This window comes from Monopterus albus, unplaced genomic scaffold (genome assembly GCF_001952655.1).
Source record: "Monopterus albus unplaced genomic scaffold, M_albus_1.0 scaffold102.1, whole genome shotgun sequence".
Lineage (NCBI taxonomy): Eukaryota > Metazoa > Chordata > Actinopteri > Synbranchiformes > Synbranchidae > Monopterus > Monopterus albus.
In genome coordinates, this window is record NW_018127982.1 from 59,026 (window position 1) to 82,613 (window position 23,588).

General features: G+C 39.8%; 1 protein-coding gene and 1 long non-coding RNA gene across 2 annotated transcripts in view; one reads left to right on the forward strand and one right to left on the reverse strand.

Moving 5' to 3' along the window:
- Positions 1 to 17,983, forward strand: part of palm2akap2 (palm2 and akap2 fusion) — a 44,558-nt gene extending 26,575 nt beyond the window's left edge. Inside the window, exons 4-8 of the mRNA XM_020609773.1 lie at positions 894 to 1,015; positions 10,703 to 10,817; positions 11,182 to 11,203; positions 12,232 to 12,357; positions 13,604 to 17,983. Of these exons, the coding sequence (XP_020465429.1) occupies positions 894 to 1,015; positions 10,703 to 10,817; positions 11,182 to 11,203; positions 12,232 to 12,357; positions 13,604 to 14,475 (1,257 nt within the window). The 3' untranslated portion in view covers positions 14,476 to 17,983. The remainder of the gene's footprint in view (positions 1 to 893; positions 1,016 to 10,702; positions 10,818 to 11,181; positions 11,204 to 12,231; positions 12,358 to 13,603) is intronic.
- On the reverse strand, positions 13,755 to 21,996 carry LOC109965614 (uncharacterized). Its single transcript, XR_002275666.1, has 4 exons — positions 21,872 to 21,996; positions 21,599 to 21,730; positions 20,136 to 20,199; positions 13,755 to 13,837 (listed from the first exon to the last, which is right to left on the reverse strand). It is a non-coding gene; the product is annotated as an uncharacterized LOC109965614 (long non-coding RNA).
- Between the last annotated feature and the right edge of the window lie 1,592 nt (positions 21,997 to 23,588).

Genomic DNA, 23,588 nt, shown 5'->3' on the forward strand with positions numbered 1-23,588 from the left:
GATGAACAGTTTCATGTGTCCTCAGGTAGCAGTTTGATAGTAGATACAGTATACTGCACTGTAACAAAAACAGCTCACACAACCACAAAATGATCTAGTTAAATAAAATCAAGCAGTGTTTTCCTGTGAGTAACAGCTGAGTTTAAAGTTTATCTGTGTTATGTAAAAACTGTGTGCATATATGGGCCAGAGTGTTTGTTTATTAGTTGTAGCTGCACTTGGCAGTCATCTCACCACTCTCTTAGTCTCCGTACGAGAGGTCCACTGGCTATTAACAGTGTTTAAAAATACTGAACTAACAAATGAACCATTTGCTTGCTGACTAGCTCAGTGGCTCACTGCACAGCATGCTGCACACACTGACCATGTCTAAAGGAGTTATACAGTAGTAAACATGATCAACAGCTCAAACTCACTGTCAAGTTGAGGAGGAGGAGGACCTTCAATGTGTGTGTCTGGGGGCGAGGGGGTGGGGCAGCTACAGTAGCTTGGCTCTGTTCACAAGTAACAAAATACAACTACTAGCAAAAAAATAAAATGTGTGTAAACAACAATTTGCTGCTTTAAAGAGAGTGTTGTGCCAATGAAAAAGTGGCCCAGCACACAAGCTCCAATAACCAAGTGACAACAAATATTTAATGTGTTGTAGAGGTGAGGGTAAGCAGATTTTTTATTGTTGGACAGAGCTGGGCTAGCAGTTTTCTTCTGCTCTTATTCTTTGTGCACAGCTACAGTGAGCTAGCTGCTGGCTCAAGCTGCAATATTTACCATGCACATATAAGAGTGGTATCAACCTTCTCATCTAACTCTCACAATTAAAATGAGTAAACATTGCCTTTATATCAACTTAAATCACTCTGTGAGCACGTAACACATCTGTTTTCCTTCCTCAGTCTAAAGCCATGCGTGAGCGATGGCTCCTCCAGGGCATGGGTGTGGAGGAGGAGGAGGCACGACGGAAACAGCTGGAACAGGATGAAGAACAAGGGAAGAAGCTGGAGGACATCATACAGAGGTACTGTACATACACTGATACAGTTTGACCCATGTTTAGTCTTCATGCTCATTTTGACATTACTGTTTATGTCAGCTTTTCTTATATAATTATGGCTCCACAACAATAGTGAACAGATGTGAGTAGCAGAATAACAATAACAAAAAAAAAAATCACATCTGCTTTTGTTCCTGTGAATCTGTTTTTCTCTTCATCGTGTATTCTTCAGTTTTGACTGAACTGAGAAATCTCCTAAAAATACCAATCACATCATCTGCTTTGGTTTCCTTCCAGTCTCATGTCCGGTCCATAGTTCTGGCACTGATTTTCATATTCTACCCACATGGTTCAAGATGGAAATAGCAATAAACAATGTGACACCAACCAGCTTTTTGTTATCCACTGATTTGAAAACATACAACATAGATGCGCTATGCATCATATGTCATATCACAAATCAAGAACTGGGACATTTTTAGCTGCAAAGTGAACATCCAGCAGGTTATAGTCCATAGTTATATCAAATAGTAGTATACTTAAATTATGATATGGACATATGACCACTTGCTGCTGCGTTAAATGCATATAGATGATGCAATCCAGAACCCATGTTAAGTAGAGTTTAGCTATAAGATTAAATGAAATTACCACCACCAGTCAGCCACACTGGAAGGATCAAACCACAATCCCAGTATTGAGCTCTAATTTTGTGAGACTACACGCTGCTCAACACTTGTACAGTGGTAGTAAACACACACATACTGTAATTGGAGAAGCGCTCTGGAATTTAGCAGTTCTGTAACCTCAGAGCAAATCTATATTTCCCTCAGGCCCTGATGTGACTGAGAAGGTTGAAAAGAGGGAAGAAGAGAAAGTGATGTGATTTTGTGTGCACTTCCTGCATTTGTATCTCTGGGAGGAGCTTCCTGATTCCCATCAAGCTCTGCTGTGAGATAGTCACTTATTCCTAGATGAAGTTGGGACATGATGAGATCACTGACACTATGAATAAAGTACCAGGGAACTCTTGCCATTACAGTGCTTTGCTATAGTCGCCATGAGTGTTTTCCATTGGCACAATGTGATAATGTTTTGTTTTTTTTCTGAGTGAGAACAAATACTTCAGGTTCTGACTTTTTAAAAGACTTCAAGCTGATATAACAGAAAATTATAATCTTGTATGGTTTACTGCAAAAATTAATGAATGAATTGTGTGATCACTGTATATGTTTTGGGGACCAAACTAAAAATGCAACTTGCTTGTTTGTTTGGCAAATATAGTTATAGAATAGATACAAGACCTACCTTACATTCTTACATCAACAGCATTTTTGTGTGTTTGCAGAATGCATTAAGGTACTGACAGTGAATATGCTTGTCAGCGCCTGGAAGATGCTGACTTTGCCTAAAATTGCATGCAGCTACAGTAGCATGGATAATAATGCCCACAAAACCTCAGCAGTGCAGTGGAAGATAAAATATTTTTAAGGCCTTCTATCTGTGTTTCAAGCAATGGAGGCACAGTTAAAACAAGCCCTCCAGCATGCAAGGCAGATATATTATTTCACACTTCTTGTATTTAAGCAATGGTAATCAGAGCATGCTCAAAAATTGTAGATTGCCTGAGAAGCTCTAGGTTCAGCTCCTCATCTATCAAATCTCTGCATGAAAGACAGTCTGTTAGCCAGCAGCTACTCTAGCTTATCGCCAGCAGTGAAATAACACTAACATCATACATGGCCATAACGTTCACTCTGGTGTACACAGAACCACCTGACTGGTCAAAGAGAGAGCATTGTACCAAAGTACAGTTTTGACTGTGGAGCCACTTCGTGTGAATAACTTCATTCAGCTGCTACTGAATGGATTTGTTTGTTGTAGGATAGTTTGTTTCAAAGGGGAGGCAGTGCGGTTTGGACTGTTTAATTATTTTAAAAAGGTGTTAAGAACACAAAGATAAATCTTAATTGTGCCACACTGTCATGTGCTTATGGTCTGGTTTCATTTTTCATAGTGTAGGCTATGGAGTCTCACCAAAGCCTGCTTTATTTAGGTCCTCAGTATCCCAGCAGACAGGAAGAAGAAAAGCAGAGCAGGTCTGAAAAGGGAGCCATAGTCATGTTGTTATAATATATGGACAAGTTTCTGACTGTGTTCACTAGACAACTGTATGGCAAGGAAGACCTGAATTCATACTGTATTTTCAAAACTCAGTGCTCAAAGTAAAGGATAATTTGCACAGTCACAGTTAGTTGCAAAACCCAGAAGAATCCTGAATGAATCCTGAATTCAACTGTGAATACTTGGAAAGTAGCTAAGTACAGGACATTTACTCAAGTATTGTACACTTTGAGGTACTTGTACCTGACTATTTCAGTTTTCTGATCATTTAAACTACTAACCCAGAGAAGGTTCAGGTTGGGTGCCACTGAATTACACCACCTAACTATATACAGACTAGTTAGAACTAGCTCCATCTTGAGCAGCGACAACAGTAAAATGCTGTGTACACATTGATGTACTATTAGTATAAACAGTCTAATAATGTCAAATATCACAAAGGACATTTTACTGTACAATAAATACTTTAAGTACATTTTGCTGATAATACTTATGTATTTACAATAAGTAGGATTTTGAGTGCAGGGCTCTTACATGTAATGGAGTACTTTTACACTGATGTATTAGTAGAACTGAATATTTCTTCAAGCAGTGTATTTTACATCATTAATGTAAAACGTGTGAAGCAGGATCTCAGATGTACACTGCAAATTGCTTTAAGATGAACTCATCTGTCTGAGATTAAATTCTTGAGGCTTTTAAAGAACAGATTTCTCCACTGGGTAAAATAAAGTGACAGCACATAGTATATGTGGGAGTCTAGGAGTGCTTTCACACAAATCCTTGAACCTGAAGCCCCATAACAAAATATTTGTATTAAATTACTTCCAAACGTCCACCTTGGCAAGGGAGAAAAATCTATATTGTGAAAAACTTTTAATACTTGTCATTCATTCATGCAGGTGTGATGTCACCCTGTAAAAATGGGAGGTATTTCAATTTAAATGTTTTGGACAGGACACTGATAAAGAGCTCACACCCCTGTGTGTGTGTGTGTGTGTGTGTGTGTGTGTGTGTGTGTGTGTGTATTTCAGGCAGAGGGTGTGGCATCTATATTTACACTCTGTGGGATACAGTCCCTGACTATCCCATAACTCAGGCAGCCAGAGTCTTTCCAATACTGACAGGGGACAACTATGCACATGACATTTTTGGTGAATGTTCATGCAAGCTGTGGGTATAAAGCTGTATAAACCTGGATGTCCACAAAACGCCACCTACCTCCACATTTAAACATTTCTGAAATAGAGTTTACTGTCACGCAGCTAAAAACACAGAAGCCCAGATGTCGTGTCCACGCCACTTTTAAACATGTGCATTAGTGGACACTTTGATTATAGAAAGTGACAAAGACAAAGCAGTGGTTCTTTTATAAATGCTTGAATTATTTTCCATGCTCTTACATAAACAGGATTAAAAGAAAGAGGAGGAACAGCCATATCTGTCACTGGAGAACAAATTTAGTGCTACCAAATGTATGAAGATACAAAGATAAGAAGCAGGAGTCCCTTCATATTATCCATTCAATTATACGAATGTAATGGAAAACATTATAAAAAACAAAAACAAAGGCATAGTGTAAGGACAACAGTAACGTCTTTGTGTGGTTTTGTAAGTGCTGCCTGCTGTTAAACTGAAAATCACCTAAAGTGAGGGGCAAACAGAGCAACAGTCCATTCATACACATAAGGTCACTGAGTCTGGAGAGCACAGACAGGGAAAAATAAAAAGATAAATCCACAGCCATTTGTGCAGTATTCCTCCCTGTTGTAAACTAGTTTGAGGAACCCAAGGAGTGAGAGAGCAGTGAAGAAGTAGCAGCCACTGTGTGCAGAAGCCTGGAGAATAAAGAGACAGAATGGGAGAGTGTGGTTTTACAAATGTCCCTGTCATTACAGGCTAAATAAACAGAAAGAGGAATACAGCAGCACAGTGTGGCACTGACCCGACACAGCCCGTACCCACACTGTGCTGCTTTTGGATCATTGCTTGTTTTAGGTTACACAGACAGCTCCACGCAGATGCCACCATCATTGTAGGGGAGCAATAACTGATATACTTTCCACTCTTGCACTATTAATTACGTAAAATTGTTTGACATTTTTTGGAAATACTGTGTGTATGTTAAGTTAACCTCCAGCCCAGGAGACAGCTCACCTAACTTAGCATAAAGACTGGAAATGGGAAACATTAAGCCTGGCGTTTTTCAACAGTACAAAATTTGCCAGCCAGCGCTTTTAATGCTCACTAATTAACCCATAGGATAACAGCTGACTGCTGGCAATAGCTACATATTGACTGTACTGACATGAGTGTGGTATTGATTTCCATATCTAACTGTCAGCAAAAAGGGAGTATATGTTACAAAATGTGCATCTAGTCCCTTAAATCTGTTAGTCCATATAGTTATGATTTTTTTACACATTTTATCTACCTATCAATCACTTACAGACCACAAAAAAGTCTTAGTTCTCAAGTGTGCTGAAGAGTAAAATGCAGATACATGCGATCCAGCTGGGTGTCTGGCTATAGCAAACTATGCTTACTAGCAAGCCCATGGAAGTGCACTGTACTGTGTTACATAATGTTCTAAGAATATTTGTCTTTTGCAGAGGCAGCATGAGAGCACCTACAGTAGCTGTTAGCCAAATGCTGAACTACTATTTAACTAACACTCTTTATTTCAGTTGTAGTTTAATATTTTCATGTAAATATGTACTGTGAATTCTAGCTACTGTATCTCACTGTGTCAACGGGGTATTTAAAAATCATAACTTGAGGCCAACTATAACAGCTGGAAGCCTACAGTTCATCTTCTCTGAGTGAGGTGAATTTGATTTGTGTAACTCTAACAGGGTTAACCTCACCTGCTCCTCTGGTCAGATATAATAAGTACAGTCCTTCTTTATACCCTCAGTCTGTCATTGCTTTTGTCCGTCTCTGTCTTTGACAGTCTCAGTGCACATGGACATATGCTCACTTAACAGAAACACACTCACCACACAAACCTGATGTCTGTTCTTTCTCCTTCTGTATACTGTGCAAAGAAATTGCTGCCACCCAGGCGTATCCATGGCAACTGGCCCACAGTTGGTTGACAGGATGGGACAGTGACATCACTGGCCTTTTTCAGGACTGCCACAGAGATAGCGACACTGCCAGACACAGACGTATAGAGAGAGGATGAGTAAAACGTAGAGGGGGAGAGAAGACAGCATATCTCACACACATGCACAGATCTGCACATACATGTACTATCAGCCACTGAAACATTTAAAGTTAGTAGATGTCTGGGTGTGCAACTCTAGACTTGTTGTTATAGTGCTGTTTATAATATACCCTAGAGTATTTAAATAATGAACAGCAACTAATGCTCTAATCATTGCTAAAAGAAGTCTTTAAAAAAAAAGCTGTATTACATTATTTCTTCACTTTCTGTATACTCACAGTTTGAGCATGTTTTCGGTTTGATCACTAGAGGGTGCCAGACACAAGAATGACCAGAGATCATATGGGAAATGACAACCAAAGACACAAAAAGGAAAGTGTGCGTCTGTTAAGTGTTACAAAGTTTATAATGTTCTGGATTTATTAAGAAAGGTGCCAGTCCAAATTTAGAATCATTGTGGATTTGTTGGCACCAACAATAGGAAGCTGGTCTCTATGTCCATTTGTAACTTGCTTTTTCTACCTAAACTCCTACCTATCAGTATTTTTTACAGTGTATAAACTCATTAAATACCACAGACACAGTATGAGTCCCTACAGGACAGCAATATTAAAGTGATTTTTTAATTAGTGGAGAAAGGTCATACTAACAAAGAAGGATTTAGATTCAGATAGAAAATCTATTTACAATAGAACAATTTATTTGAATGTTAAGCAGTTGTTTAGAATTGATGTGCAACAGATGCAGACGTATGCCCCATCTAAGAATATTTTTAACATTTGTCTTGTAGGATGCTCCTGATAATACAGCATCAGACTTAGTAGTAATGTTGAGAGATGCAAATCCTGCATCCTCCTCTGGTCACAAATCTCGCTTCTTGTCCACATTGGTAAGACCTCATGCAGCTCACAGGATGCAGAAGAAAAATGCATTTCCCCCTAGAAAGGGAAAGAAGGAAATGAGGTGGGGAGGAGCAGGAGGCACATGCAAACAGTACAAACACTGGCTATGATTAGAGAAGATATAGGTGAAAGTAAAACAAGCTACACTGAATCTTTAACCCCCAATTCCATGGACACAGTTAGTGACAAAGACTTTATGTGTTAGTGGTCCAGAAGAATACAGCCATAATGATTGTAAGCATAACAGAATTAGAACAAATTCATTCTCAGTCATATCAATCTTCTTTATTCTACAGTAGTATTTTGAATAATATTAGGAAGATGTCATATTGGCTTCTTCCTTGCAACTGTCTGCAAGCTGTTTCTCTTTTGTGGAGAACTTTATAATACCCCAAATAAATAGAAGTAGATGATGCAACACAGCTAATTAGCTATGCAGCTTCTTTAATTGGCTATTGGTCTTATTTTTGAGTCACAGTTCATCAAAGTTGACTAGAAAATGAAAAACCAATTTGGTTGATAGTTAATTAATTGTTTTGCATATTAATGTAAACACCTGTCCTCTCCACGTCATTTTCTATTTCTGTTTCTGTTACTGTGATGGTACAATTTAAAAGTGAGAATATTTTTGTTTGTTTCGGCTACTGCAAAATTAATAAACTAGTGGCAGCAACATAATTATCTTAATAAATAAAAATAAGACATCTCATGAATTCAGAAAGTCTCAGATATATGTAACCTACAACATATTTTTTATGGATTATGAGGCATAAATTGCTTTATTTTCACTTGAGTCCATCTGCACAGCCTGTTAGCATGCCCTGCACTCTTTTTGGTCTGACATGTACGGTAATTTTATACCACCATTGTAAAAAAAAGTATTGTCTCAATTAATATACATATACTGTATATTTCAAGTAGTCTGATGACATAAACTGATTGCACATTGTGGCATAGTCCTTGCAACTCATTCCTGGGTTAGGTAACAGTTCCTTATACTGGTAAGGTTAGGGTTAAATATAGGATTATACATATAGGATGGTTTCTATATAACCACTGTCTGACTATAGTCATTAGTCCTGGACCACAAAATACACTCAGATATGAAGTTACAAAGGAGAAACAGCTTAAAATGAACTGACTGTTAATGATAAGAAGTAATAGCATTAAGTAGTGAGGTTGTAATAAGTGACTGCTTAATGCCACTTACAGCATGCTATTCATTATGCAGTCAAATTGCCATCCAGTTCCAGTCCAACACCAGCTTGTTATGCCGCATTATAATGGACTGTGATAAGATGCTGACTCTTCAGAATAGAAAGTGGTATTACAATAGCTGCCTTGGCTGGTTCTATATTTGTTACATTCTTCCTGCAGTGAAGACAATCACCTGTTGTTTTTGAATACACTGGCTCTTGAACTGAATTTCAAATAGCACTGGACATCCCCGAACTATAGTGATTATTTTGATCCAGACAATGGCTTAAGGCCACAGCTCTACAAGGCCAGTTTTATGATAAGAAACTGATTTTATCTTTATTCAGTTTTCAGATATAAACAAGCTATCACATGGAGGAGACAGACAGCTGTGACAGGTGCATCCTTATTGCAGAATAACTATGCAGTGGCTCTAACTAACCCAGTACACAACCTTTAGTGCAATGTACTGCATAAATATACCATATGGCTAAGAAAAGTATTTGGACCACACGGTTATGAAAACAAATGTTTCTGGTGCCACAGCACACCACTAAAGATAAACTTGCATAATATCCCCCCAGATTGTTGTTGATATTATGAACAATCATCACAGTTCACTGAGTTTGACTTATTCTTGCTTAAATCCTGGGCACTCAAGTTTTTCTAAAGGGCTTCAGATAAATGTCCCCCAATCAGTAAACTGCACAGAACAGTGTGTCCTAGTAATTTTTCATGGTCACTAATATGATACGTAAGTGAGCGCTATTGATTCTGAACCACTGTAAAAAGGCTGACTGTTTATGGCATTGTTATAAAGCCTAATATCTCTTTTACACACACACACACACACACACACACACACACACACACACACACACACACACACACACACACACACACACACACACACACACACATTCCTTTTGTCCCAAAGGAGCGTATACTTAAGTGTTGTGTGTGCTGGCAGTCTGTGAGGAAGCAACCCTAGTCCTCCTCCCTGACCACTTCCTAGTATTGTTATTACATCCATCTATTAAATGAACCTGTGAGCATGCATATGTGTGTATATGGGTCTATTTTTGATACAATTTAGGTAATGGCACTGTTTTTTGAGACTGTCATCAGACGATGAATAATGTCAGAATTGATTATTTAGGCTCTCTCAACAGCAAAGGCAGAAACAGACTATATAGTTTCATCACAGAACTTCTTTGAGAAGAAGCTGAGGATACAAAACATATGACACTGACATTGGAGACCATTCTTGGTGCTACAGTCAACAGTCAATGTTAATTTCTTTTAAATACAAAGCCGATCTTTTCCTAACCTTAACCGTTTAGTTACTCATGCTGTAAATCAGTAGCTTAAACGGTCATTTTTTAAACAGTCTTATGGGTTGCTGTGGTAGGCACTGACAAACAGGTGTATTGCTCCATCTGGTGCACAGTCAGATCACAGTCCTCAGCTCAAATCAGGATTCAGGTGATTACATGCACTTTAAATGACTACACACATTCAAACCTTCTTCAAATACTGTAGGACTAGCAGTGCAGGATATGAATCATGTCATTCATCAGACTTTCTGTCAGAATAATCTCAATCAACAACTCAGTCCAGATAAACTGTTTAATTACAAAACTGAACCACGAACTTAGTGAGTTTCACTGACACAAATTTGCCACACTCTTTTGGATTTTTAAATAAACAGTAAAGGTACCTCAGCAACTGTTTAACTGGGACATTTATCTTTTTTTTAATATTATTTTTCCTTAACTCCAAAAGCGCTATTATTTTCCAGGTTGTGATTCTGGACATTAAACTGTGTTGCCCAGTGATACCATAACATGCCGATGGAGATTTTTTTCGTCAAGCAAAATTCTTGGCTAGATGGTCATACATTTGTTCTTAACAAGTTTCTGATCCTTCATTTCTGTCTGGTCATTTCATATGTTTTGAACATCTGGATTATATCCAAATCAGAAGTGTACACTTCAAAAGGCTGTGTAAACGCTGTTGGCCAAAAACAGGTGGTAGGAAGCACATTCTGCCTTTATGGTATACTCATTATTGTGATATATAGTATGGTGTAAATGCTTGTTGCTCCAAGCTTCATAGAGGACCTGGATTGTTCCTGTTATACTGTACCTGCTCCCTCCCTAAATCCTTTTTCTTTGAACTTGTTTCGAGCATGAGTGCTGTGTGTTTCCCAGCACACAGAGCATGTTTTTCTGTATAGGGCATCACACAGCATGTATGTAAAATGTTCTCCTGCTTTTTAATAAAAAATGATTTGAATGTTTTTTTATGTGTCTGCAGGCTGGAGCATGAAATTGGTACACTTGAGAGTGAAGAGTCTAAAATCTCTGCTAAAGAACAGGTTCTACGGGAACGTCTGAAAGAGACAGAGCTCTCGATAGAAGACTTGCAGAAGGTACAGTAAACTAACTATCAAGGAAGAGAGCACTAATCCAATAACTTACTTTTCAAACATACTGTAACTAATTGTTTTTAAAGAAGAAACTAATTACATTTAAAGTAGTATCATTCTCTAATTGTTTCCCTATACTTAGATTACACTGGTAAACAAGAAAAAACAAGAGTATCATGATGTTCTCGTGGTTTCCAAGAAACAAAGCTGCAAAATATTATCTTATTATTAAATATATTTTATGATGCTTTATATATAAATTATAGTTCATGGTATAAAGCCTTCAATTATGATTATATAAATCCCCCAAAAAGATCATTCTGCCATGGTTGCATGGCTCATATTGATTTGCTCCTATCTTTTTCAGAGTCTGATGTCCCAGGATGGAGGTACGAGCAATTGTGCACAGACACACACAAATTACACAAACACACCCCATTGGGATAGTATTCTTCCTTGGCTTGTTGTTTCCTGGCAGTGGGGGCTCTTATTCTTTATTTTTGCTTGTAATGTATGTATTTGTGTGTGTGTGTGTGTGTGTGTGTGTGTGTGTGTGTGTGATAATCTTGCTGAGGCAGGAGAGATGCATGCCAGGGCACGCTCTTGCCCTGCCCCCCACCCATCCAAACACACACTCAGCCGTACCCACTAACAGACATATAAACATGTGCACCAAACTACATAAACACACATGCATAGAACCCGGCTCAGCGAGACTATTGAGGCTCACACACACAAGACCATGACTCTGCAGGCTGCAGTCACTGGTTTTATCCCCCTATTCACCAGCAAGCCCAGTAAGCCCCTAAAAGCTTTGTTCCTGACATCACACACAGAAGTACACACAAACAAAGAAGTAATGAATACACAAGAGCACACACATATGCTTCTGCTGCATAAGCACTGAATCTAGGGGTGCTAGAGTTGAAGTGGACACAGAAACAAAGATGTGGGGAGTTAATGTGTTTGTGTGTGTATATCTGTTGTACTTTGTTTACACATCCACACTTCATCATGAGGACCAGATGCCAGCAGTCAACATGTAAATCACTGAATTTTAGAATGAGGACTTGGTTTAAGGTTAGAGTAAAGATTAGAGGTGGTTAGGGCTAAGGTTAGGGTAACTCACTAGAAAATAAATGCAAGTCAGTTTAATCCCCATGAGGGATTAAAACAATGTGTTTAATAGGGGTGGGCAGGGTCACTCAGGGGTGTGGTTAGTTTCTCCGGTGGGGGACTGAGCTTAATGTGTGTGTGGGTTTGTGTCAGGGTGTGGTTACACATCACTGAGGTGTGTGTACATGTGCATGCCCTGCTTGTTTTAATTATAGTGGCATGTGACTGATGTTAAGAGTGTGTGTGTATGGCTCTCCCTCTGACCATGTGTCATTTCCCCTCCTATGCTCCTGCTCACTAGATTCCACCGGCTGCATGTCCGTCCCACCTTCTGAACGCACAGACCCTGATCCTGACCACCTCGTGCTGGTGCCACAGCCTCGGACCAGCCTACCTGACTCAGGAGAGCACGCCATACCAAGAACTGGTAAGACAGGAGGGTGAGGAAGGGGAGAGAACATAGAAGGGGGGAGGACAGCCAGGTTTTGGTCCACAGCCAAGTCAGATTATAACCAGGACAACAGTAAAGATACACACACGTTTGCACAAATTTAGTGAAATCCCAGTTGGACTTTCAAAGCTGCAAATCCATGTGTGCTAAGCAAAATGTTCTTAGCACTGGCTTCAGGTTAAGTAACAGCATATGTACAGTATGTTCTTATTGGTAGCAATAACAGGATTAGTATTGGTTTATTTATTGTTTTAGTTTGAGCATCAGTTTTACTGTAGTAGTACTACTACAGTATGCCATATTATATCATTTTGTTTATTATTTATAAATATAGTTGATATTAATGGTTTTATTCTAGATATTTGTATTACTTTTAGTCTTTATTCTCACTTTTTTCATAGTACTTGTTAAAGGTATGGAACATTGTGCTTGACCGTGGCAAAACTGGTTACACACTGACTACTGCACTGGGAAATAATTACAAAATAAAAGTTTTTGGGCAGAAAGATTAAGTTAGGCAGTTGGACTTATGACTTTTGTTCACTTAGTTAATGGTTTCACATCTAAAGACAAGTGTAAGAAGAAAACAAAACTACAGGTATGACTATAAATCTGACCTTACTGTAAGAAAGTACCTATAAAAACACTTTTTTAACCTAATGTTTACTCTGTTGAAGTCAGAGCTGCCTGTTTAGGTCTTGGAAAACAAAAATTCTCACATCTTCATAGTTCAAATTTAACTTTAGGTAACCTTAACATGTTTTCAAAATTGTATGTTTAGTACTATAAGTATTTAAGTTTATAACCATATTAAATTAATTTAAAGCACAAACTACCTATGATTTAATAAGTAGTACCAAAGTTGTCCTCACTAAGTTTAGGCACAGTGAGGATGAATTACATATTTTTGTTATAGTTCACTCACCTGCACTTGTAATTTTCATTTCTAAAGAATAATGTTAAGGCAACATTTGTATGTATCAGTTTAGAAAGAAATAATCACTGCAAAACCATTTTGCGGATGTTGGTTTTTCAGATAACACTGTGTCCCCATCCTCACACTTCACTCCCATTCTTTTTTTCTCCCAACTCCCCTCTCCTCCTACACTGGACCCTCCCCACCCCTTCACTCTTTCTTCAAACCCCACTCCCTTCCTCATCTACCCCTACCCCCTCCTTGTCTCTCCTCTCATTCACTCCCCCACCCCTCCCCTCCTAACAGCAATGTTTGCCATGGAGATCAACGTACAGCATGACCCAAAGACTGGTGAACGGCGCATCCTGTCAGCCAACCGTGTGAACCCATTGGATGCAGCGTCACGCGGTGTCAAAGTCTATGATGACGGCAGAAAGGTGGTCTACGAGGTCGCTTCTTCTGGGGGTGTGTCCACTACTTCTGTGGAGAACGGCTGGAGCTCTGCACAGGTTGACCAACTGATCCACCATGTTGCCAGACCTGTTGCACAAGGAGGAGATGGCGAGAAAGGTCAGATGACAGTGACCCCAGCTGCCATGCCAGCCTATGTTTCCCCAGCAGATGCTGATGATCTGTCCCCGCCTTCCTGCGCCCCACCATCCATCCCTTCCAGTCCACCAGCCCAGGTCACCCTCCAAAGGGAGACCCAGCTAGGCATGATGCCCCCCTCTGCTCCCATTACAACTCAACCCAGTTCCTCAGCCCACCAGAGCAATGAGTTCACCTCCCCACCCCAAGCCACTGCTGAGCACCCAGTCACCATGGTGTTCCTTGGCTACCAGGACATTGAGGACATGAGCGAGAGCAGGCGGCTGCTAGGTTTTGACGGCGCGGTGAAAGCCGAGGTGGTTTTGATTGATGAAGACGACGAGAAATCTCTGAGGGAGAAGACGGTCACTGACCTATCTGTCATCGATGGCACAGCAGCTGACCTTGTGTCAGGGAGGCCGGCCACATCTGAGGGCGCCAGTACAGAACTGTCATCTGACTGCCGTGAGCCTGACAGCGCGTCCTCACCCCCTGCAAATCCCGATCTTAGCACACACCCCCCGCCAGGCCTCACCCCTGCCACAGGTACAGACAAGAGGAAACGGTGCGAGTGCTGCATCCTCATGTGACTGACAATTTTATTATTACCCACAACACCCCTCTCTTTTCCTCTCTCTCTGGATGGCTACTAACAGATGTCATGCCTTCCTCCTCCTCCTCCTCCTCCCCCTCTTCCGGACTCTGATCAGCTGGCACACACATGCACGTATAAATGCTCTTATCTGACCTTTGACTTTTTACTCAGCTTCATTATCACCTCTACATCTTTGCTCTTTTGTTACCCTCTCTGTCAACATGGAGGCTGTGCCCTCACACCTCACTTCTCCTCTAACAACATCATATGTTTCATAAATTCAATTCCACATTGATGTGTAGGACTTAATGTGCTGCTGTAGTTATGGTGAAATCAGACAGAGATGAAGAAAACTGATGTTTGTTGACAAACATCTTAAACCAGGTTCTACGTATAAAGCTCTTCTCAGTGGTCAATAAGACTTTATGGACAATCAGTCACATTGCCATGACCATAACTGTATGCCTGGCTCTAAGGACAATCACTCAGATCACCACCTTGTAATAAGTCAGTTTATAAAACACATGGCAGTCCGTGTTATTATTATTTTTTTTAAGTTCTCTACTCTTCCCATATCCTTTTCCCTGTCCTTGTTCAACAGATTCTCTCCTATTGTATCCAGACATGCACATATACACAACGCGTACCCAACCTTCGATCTCAAACAATTCGCACTCCCTTTGTTGTACAGACTCTCTCTGACCAGGGCAGAGGGGAGTGTACGTGTTGCCTTGGGTACTTTATGTGCCTCTTCATTTTTCCACATTGATAACAAAAAATGAGAGCTAGAAGTTTCTATTAGAGTTTTATTTCAATTTGCTGTTGTAATCTAATTTTTTCCTTCTGTTTTTGAAACTTAAATGGCCACTGAATTTTTGGCATAATTTCTTGGGAAAATGAGGTTTTTAACTGTTAGTAGTAACAGGACTCTCTCCCTCATCTCTTTCTCATTCTCTCTTTCTCTCTCTCTCTTGTGTTTTCTCCATTTACTCCAAATATTCCACTGCTGAGGATATTTCCTCCTATTCTAGTACTTCCTAACTCAGCAACCAATAAGAAGTGGAGAGATACTTTTTGGCAGCCACTACAATGTATACAGTCACCTTTTCCAGTGTCTGAAGTCTAAAGAGCACAGGAAGCTAAAAGCAGCTTAATGAGTTCACTCTGGCAGCAAAGGAACATATATTTCCAGCAATAAAATCAAGCATAGGTTACCACTAACTGCCTGGGAACAAAGCTATGATTAATGAATATTAACAAACACTAAAAGATTACCACATCGCATATGTCAGCTGTGCTCAGATGAGCTTTTAGACAAAAATAACCTATTCATGTCTATATTCTTGTCCATCCAGTTCACTTAATCACTGCAGGATGCCATCATACTCTTTATAATTAAGGGAAACTGAAATCACTGCCAGCTCTTCCTACAGTCACCAACCAGGCCCTCGTTTACAAGGGTGCTATAAATAATGTGGCCTGAGTGACATTCAATCATCATAGGACAATGTCCAAGCTGGTTTTCAGGAAAAATCTTAAAAGCACTAATCCTCTTCATTCTGTTGAATGATCATGGGTGCTCTGGGGATAGGTTTTGTTTGATGGCGATGCTCAACATAAATCTGGTGAGATAATTTTTGAAATTAGTGACTCGTTCCCATTGTTATTGGCTTAAATTCAGCCTAGGATTTTAATGTATTCCCATAATAACAATAACTAAATAAAACTAAAATGGAAATAGTGAACATCTAACTAACCTAAGGCAAGGGGGATAGTCTCACCTCAAGAGTCTTAACAATCTTTTTTACTGCAGTACATTTTGTTTCTTTCTCGTCACTCATTTGTTTGACTACTTTACTGCCCCTGCCACTAACATTTACTAATATAATATCTACTCTCTAATAACTGTGGTAAAAGTCATGAGAAGAATGAAAAACAGAAACAACAATCCTTGGCAAAAAAAATAGCATACTTCCAGCAGTGAATGGTCTGAATGAATCAGTTATTTCCTTACATGGCTCTGTGCACAGCTCACACAGTCCCCCCTTCAAACTGAAGGTTGGCCTTCAGACTTATAGGCTGTAGCATGACTGGCCACTGCTGATGTCAGTCAGACCAGCTGACTGTGTGATTGTCCACTACCAGGACCTCCAGGGTCTGGCTGCCTGTATAGATAAAGAATGTAAATATGTTCTATATTCTACTTAGCGATGATTTTATTTTCCAGGTCTATATAAGAGAACCAGAGATAACACTAGACGATGTTCTGGTGTTCTATGATGCCATACGATGACTGTGTGATTCCACAAATGAGAGCTTTGTTTATTTTCATTCTCTAACTTCATTTCTTTGCTGTGTGTATTCATGCAATTAACTAAACCCAGCTCCGCCCCCCCCATGATCACCAGTTTCTATGAACCCTTGGCAGACACTCACATTCCCCAGTTAGGGTTGGTCTTGAAGGCGTCAGACTGTATTGAAACATTGTGCAGATTCAGCATCTTATGGATTTTCACTATTACTTATTAACTACAAATAATGTTAATTTGAGACTTTTGCTAGCTATTTTCCTATAGCATACCCCAACCATCCTTAATGGTAGTCTGCCACCAGAATCCAATATATTTTTAAATCAAAGTTACTGTAGCTTAACATTTAATGGTAGTGTAGCATCAAACAGGAACCTTGTTGGAGTGTTCAAGCATGCTAAGATTTCTAAGCATTGAAATTCACCTGCAAATCCTTTTCACAGCTCTTTCACCGCATCCATGTTTGTATACAGTCTCTTGGTTTGATTTTACTGCAGGTAATTTAATGAAAACAATACCCTCTGTGCAGGTCTTATTTACTGCAGCAGAGGCTTCAATACTCCCATACACTGGGGACTATTATTGTCACTCACCACAACATATTCATTGCATGGCTGTTTGGTTTTAAAGACTATGCAGAGAAGTGTATTCGGAAAAGTGTAGTCTTAGTTGTCCCGGGTTCTGACACTGCACACACTCTACGTGCAACAGTTCTTAATTTATGTACCTAGAAAAAGGAGATGCAATCTCAAAAAAATATTTCCATAAAAAAAAAAAAAGTAAGGCTGAGTCCAAGTTAATGGAGCTTGACTGATCCAGTTAGCCGGTTTGGATTTGTGTGTGTGAATGTGTATGTTTGATGTAATAGAAAAAGGTGAAAAAGATCAACAGAGTTGTTGAAATTACCAGCCACACTGCCGCGCCTGCAGTACTCCTCTGACTCTGTAGGAGTCTCCCTTTTCTCTCTGTCAGCCTGCCCTCATGGTTGTATGGACTGTTAAAACCAAAAGGAGCCATTTTCTACTGTTCACACTTGTCTTGCGCTCTGTCTTCTTTCTGTGGTTATGACAACTCACACTGTCACATTCTCTCTCCTCTCTCTGGTGTCTGTATCCTCTCTCTATCTTTGGTCAATAAAGCTGAGTTTCTCCAGTGCCCCCCTGCCGTCTCCTGCTTGTTGTTCTTTCCATCTGTTTCTAACATTCACTTTTTTCATTGGCTGCTGAAAAAGAGATCACAAGCTCCCCTTACTGCACCCCTATCTGTTATACTATCCACTGCCACTAACAAGCACACACATGCACAGACACACACATACACACATTTTACACTTAAATATGTTTGTGTTTTCACCAGTCACACCAAATGCATTAGATTTGTCTGTTCAAGGAACTTAGTTAAATGAATGTGAGGGTAAATAAGCAATATTTTATACACCACCAATATACACAGGGTTTATATACAGTCAGTGCACTATGCTCTCATACTGCAGGCTCATTCAAATAATGTTTTCTATAATCTTTTTATTAACACTGCTAATATTTTGGCCTTAAAAAGTAAAAATATGGAGGTGTTCATGGTCATCACACCGCACCTGTAGCCCAACGCTCACTGTAACTTTCTCTGAGAAAAAGTCTAAAGCTTTAAAATTTAGTGTATGTTAACTCTCAGAATGGGTTAACTGTGACATGGTATCAGCCTTTCTTACTTGGAATGAAAAACACAAGAATATAAGGTGGCTGTACACAGACAAGGATGCAGTGCAAAGTACCACATGCCATTGCAGATCACTCTAATATAACTGCAACATTCCTTGGGGGCTCATACTGTGCCTGTGGCAACTTAATGAGTTTTCACACTGCAAAATATATTGAGTTGGTATGACCATGGCAACATAAGGACTTTGACATAGGAGGTAGGGGAAGGTCACCTACTGGGCAGGGGCGTTTAACATCTGTATGCCTCTTCCACTGCACTACATGAACCTGGAGCTGGTTACATCTTGTTCCAGCACACTTCAGGAACAGGACTCATGATGAAAAGCGTACATACAAAGCCCTGACCTGTATGAATGGAACAGTAGATTAACAAAGTGTGAATCTTGTTAGGAAAAGGAGTTAAAGAGCTCTCACCTCATCTTTCCTTTGGTATGCCTGTGCAGATTCTCAGTCATCCAGGTCATAGTAAGCTGAAAAAAACTGGACTACATTTCTAGGTCGAAGATGTTTTCACTTCTCATCCAAGAGGCTTCATCAGTTCCTTTGGTAGTGTCATCCAAGATAAACTGACTGGATGTTATTGTTCTTGTGTAAAAGACACGTGATCTAGGGTGGGAAGCCACGTAAACATGACACACATTTCTCCAGTAGACACAGCACAAGGTGCTGAATGATTACATTAGAGATGTCATAACAACCAGCTTCTGGAAAGAGGCCTAGTATTTAGGCCACACTCTGAGTTTCTCTCACTTTCCCAGCACACAGGATGGGTGTGTTTTCCATAGTAATAACATTATTTGATTTATCTTTAGACAATGACAGCATGGTGTCTTTAACAAAAGCCAGAGCTACTGATAATTATTACACACTCTCATGTATGCACACACACACAAGACAGGATGATAATATGTGTCATGTGTGGAAAACATGCTTCACTATAAGCTTGCAATCATACAATTTCTTAAAAGTATTTGCACTAGACCATAAGTAGCTGCAGTATTTCACCTACAATAACATAACTCAATGAAAGTACAATAATCAGAATCAGAGTAGAATAATAGTATGCATGACTTGTCACAATACATCTGTCAGCCAATCTCTGCATAAAACAACAATAGGACATAAAAGCTCAAAGCAAAAATCAAACAGTTGATATGACAAATAATAAGGAAAAGTCAGATGTATTAGAAAATGTGCAATAATTCTACACTGTGACACATACTGTGCAATAAAAGAGCCATGTCTTCTTTTCCTTCTGGTATAGATGAACATCTTCACACCTGAGCATGAATGTTTGTGTACTGTTTGGTACATGTGTGGTGATGATTCTGTGCTAAAGAAATTGGGATTAGTTAGGAGTAGGTTTAATACACTGCTACAGCTACTAATACTGCTGCTACCATTGCTGCTACTGCTACTACTAATAATACTGTTGCCAATACTGCCACTATTAATACTACTTTCACTGATGGATCAGCTTTTGACATCCTTTACATAAGCAGAAATAATGATATTGGGTATACCGTATAGTTGTCAGTATTTGTACTAGTAAAAACAGTAGTAGTTAGAGTAGAAACCTGTTTTGTTGATGTTTTCTACTCTGACAGCAGTGTTGATACTTCACTTACATGTGAGTGTGGGTGTCAGGAGGCTGAGGATGATAACTTGACTCCTTGAGGCAGAACTGGGTCACTGAAGCAGAGAAACAGGGCCAATATAAAAATACAGCCAGAGATTGCAGTGAAAACAAACAGATTTATGGTCTCAACTATGCAAATACACATGCATGAATTTTCACTATACCTAACTTACAGAATAAGAGTTTATAGATTTGAAAATTAGCACAACAGCATATGTGCAGGTTGTGCAAATACAGATCACTGGCTGTTAATATTAGTATATTTACAGGTCAGATGCATGTTTGCATCATTAGGTTTTTGGTGTCAAATGTGAGAATGCATGGATTTTTCATTTTTCACTTTACATATTATATCATTTTGGAGTCTATAAAGCTAATCCTAAAACCAGCTAACAAGCTAAAGGGGGCTATTCTTTGTAGTCTATTACATTTTCGATGTTCTTTAGTTGACAACATCAACAAAAGCAGTGTATGTAATAAGATGATGATTAACATAGATGACAATGGCAACAATAACTCAAATTTTGTTTTATCATAGGCTTTGGCCAAACACCGGGCTTTGCAACAGCAAATGGATATCAAGCTCCCATTCCAACCAGGCTTCCATACTCTGTCACGGTAAGTAGTGTGCATCTGTGTGACTGTCTTTTTATGTAAATTTGAGAATGAAATTACTTGAATTTGAAACTTTAAAGTTACGATTAGGTACAGGACAAATATCATATATAAGATATTCTTGACACAATGTACTCACATATTTGTCAGAAAGCATGAAAAACAGTAAGAAAGTTCACCGGTGCTATTTGCTTTCATAATGCTGCTGTAGAGAGGGGACTATTTGTTCACTTTTTACAGGACCCAGGGGGGTTACAGGCTTCCAAGCTGCAATTTCCATGATCTACTTTTTGGACTGCAACTCACTGAAACTGTGTACATAACCAAACAACCCTTTCTGTCTAGTTCCTTTCACCTAATTGGAAAAAAGTAGAGTTAAAAAAAAATGTAAAGCACATAGTATCATGAAATGAACAAGACAGGCACAGTCAAGACCCACAGAAGAATCTGTTTCCATATAGGCTATATAGTAGCTATGACCTGAACTTATGTGTAAGATCTATGGTATGTCCTTTAAATGTAGTGAAGTAGCATAAAGAAAACCTAAAGAATATAGAGTAGCCTAATGTTCAAGTGCAGTAGTTTTTTTAAGTAGGGTGCTTGTAAATGTACGTGAGCCTACCACCACCACATGTTCTAGAGTGCCCTGCCTTTGGTTTTGTTGCTCTGAAAACGTCAGCTGAGTACATTGGAGAGCAGGAGGCTGAGAGACTGAGAGGTGGGGTACAGAAGCAGGACGGGGTAGAGGGGTAAAGGGGTAAAGGGGCTGGCCGGGCTACAGCCAGGACAGATTGTTTTGCAGCTGAATACATGAATGAAAGGCAGTACGGCGGCAACCTGATCCGCGTGGGTCGGCCTCATTGTGCTTGGCTGGAGCTCGCGCTGGCGGCTCGCTCTCCGATTGTCTGTGGAACGGGACAGAAAACACTCCCGGGACCTCGCGAGCCCTGCATTATTCAGCTCGCGTGCCTAGAAAAAAAGATAGAGAGAGTGAGAGAGAGAGAAAAGATAGGGGAGAGAGAGGGGGGAGGAGCAGCTGGCGCACAAAAGAAGCCCAATGCCATCCTATTCAGAGGCTGCTGTTATTGTTATTACTACTGTTGAACGCACATGAGCATCCGTCCCGCTACTTCTCTTGCCCGTTTGTCGTCCCACCAGCGGTGCGGTGAATACGTGTTTATTTATGAGGCGTGCACTGAAGAAGAAGAAGAAGACAAAGGAAAAGAAGTAGCGGTCAGCAGGTAGGTCACGCCTCCGCCGTTAAAACTAATCCCGGTTATTAGCCATTAATTAGTCGGTCCTAAGGAGCTCCTGGGGATCAGCGCTTTGCAACACACCTTTCTCCTCACAGGTAGATTAAATTAAAACAAAGGCACTGCTCAGAACGTTACAGGGGTGTATTTTAGTTACAATAACGTAAATTCAGTGAAAGTGAAGTGTGTGTATGGTGTGTGAGTGTGTGTGTGTGTGTGTGTGGGGGTCTTTACTGCGCTTTATTTGCATGCTAACTGCATTGTCAGTTATGTGTGTTTCCTTGTATATGTGTGTGTGCGCGCGCGGCTGGTTATTAGAAACACAGCCTGTAATTACACTGATTGGCTTTATGGTAGGAAGGACACAGGATACTGCACCCTCCTATCCTGAGAACACCCAGAAGAGGTCAGTGTCTGTGTCTGTGTGTGGCTGTTTGTGCTCCTCTTCTTCCTCTGCATCACCTTAACCTGGTTACCAGAGCCACATTCTCCTTGCTGCTGTTACTTATCAAAATCCTCATCAAAAATCATTATAATGCTTTTTACCTGGATATTTTTCTCACTGATTTTGTAGCTCCCTCTTTTGTGCATCACATGGCTTATTATGTAGTGCTCAAAAATCACTTACTGCTTGCATTTTGTTTATTCTAACTGCACACATTAATATTTTAAAAAGTTGAAAAGTAAAGTCAGTCACACATACACTGGTGTGTCACAGAGTTGCAGTGGATAGCAAAGAGAGAGCTGGAACATATTCAAAGCGCCTGAAGCCAGACTTTGTTTGTTAGCTCCAGATTTTCTTCTGATGAATTTTCAATGTATTTTTTCTTTGTCCATAGCTGTTGCCAAGCAACTTGCAGTTTTTTGATTGCAGACTTTGATGGTGTTCATGTTCATGTCAGTGAGTGATAGATATTGCAATGATGAATGTGCTTGACTACTAGGTGCTATTTGTCCTCTTGGCACTGGATAATAAGGCACATCAGAGACATTTTTGAGTTTGGACATTCACTGTGGAGTCAGTGATATTTTGCCCGTGTGCAGTTGATCAGTACAAAGATGTGATGAATGCTGCAGAAAATAAGCAGACCATTTGTGCAGTGTTAAATTCTAGTAAATATTGGACATGACAGCCTTTATTTATTTTACACCCAGTTTACCCTTCAGAGCCCATAAGACAAACACAGCCACCTGGCAAGAGGATGCAGAGAACAAGAAAGCAGTATGAAAAAGACAGTTCCAGATTTGCATCTTTCTCTTACAGAATGAGAAATATATGGAGCATCCACTTGATGCAGTTCATTTTTATTAGGGATAAAAAATCTACTGATGAGATTCTGGTCAGATTTGATCAGGTTCAAGTCTTTTTTTGTTGCCTACTATTGAAAGGCGTATCAGTCTTTGTTTAGTCACCATTTGAAATTGAAGTGAAACAGCAAAACTGCCAATTCAGACAAAGTGTTTGCCAATACCTCGGCTAGGCCCAGGGACAGAATCACAGCCGGCTCTCCAGCTGGAACTGATAGTCAATGACAGAAGGCACCTGCCACATACTGAATGTCCCACTGAGACAG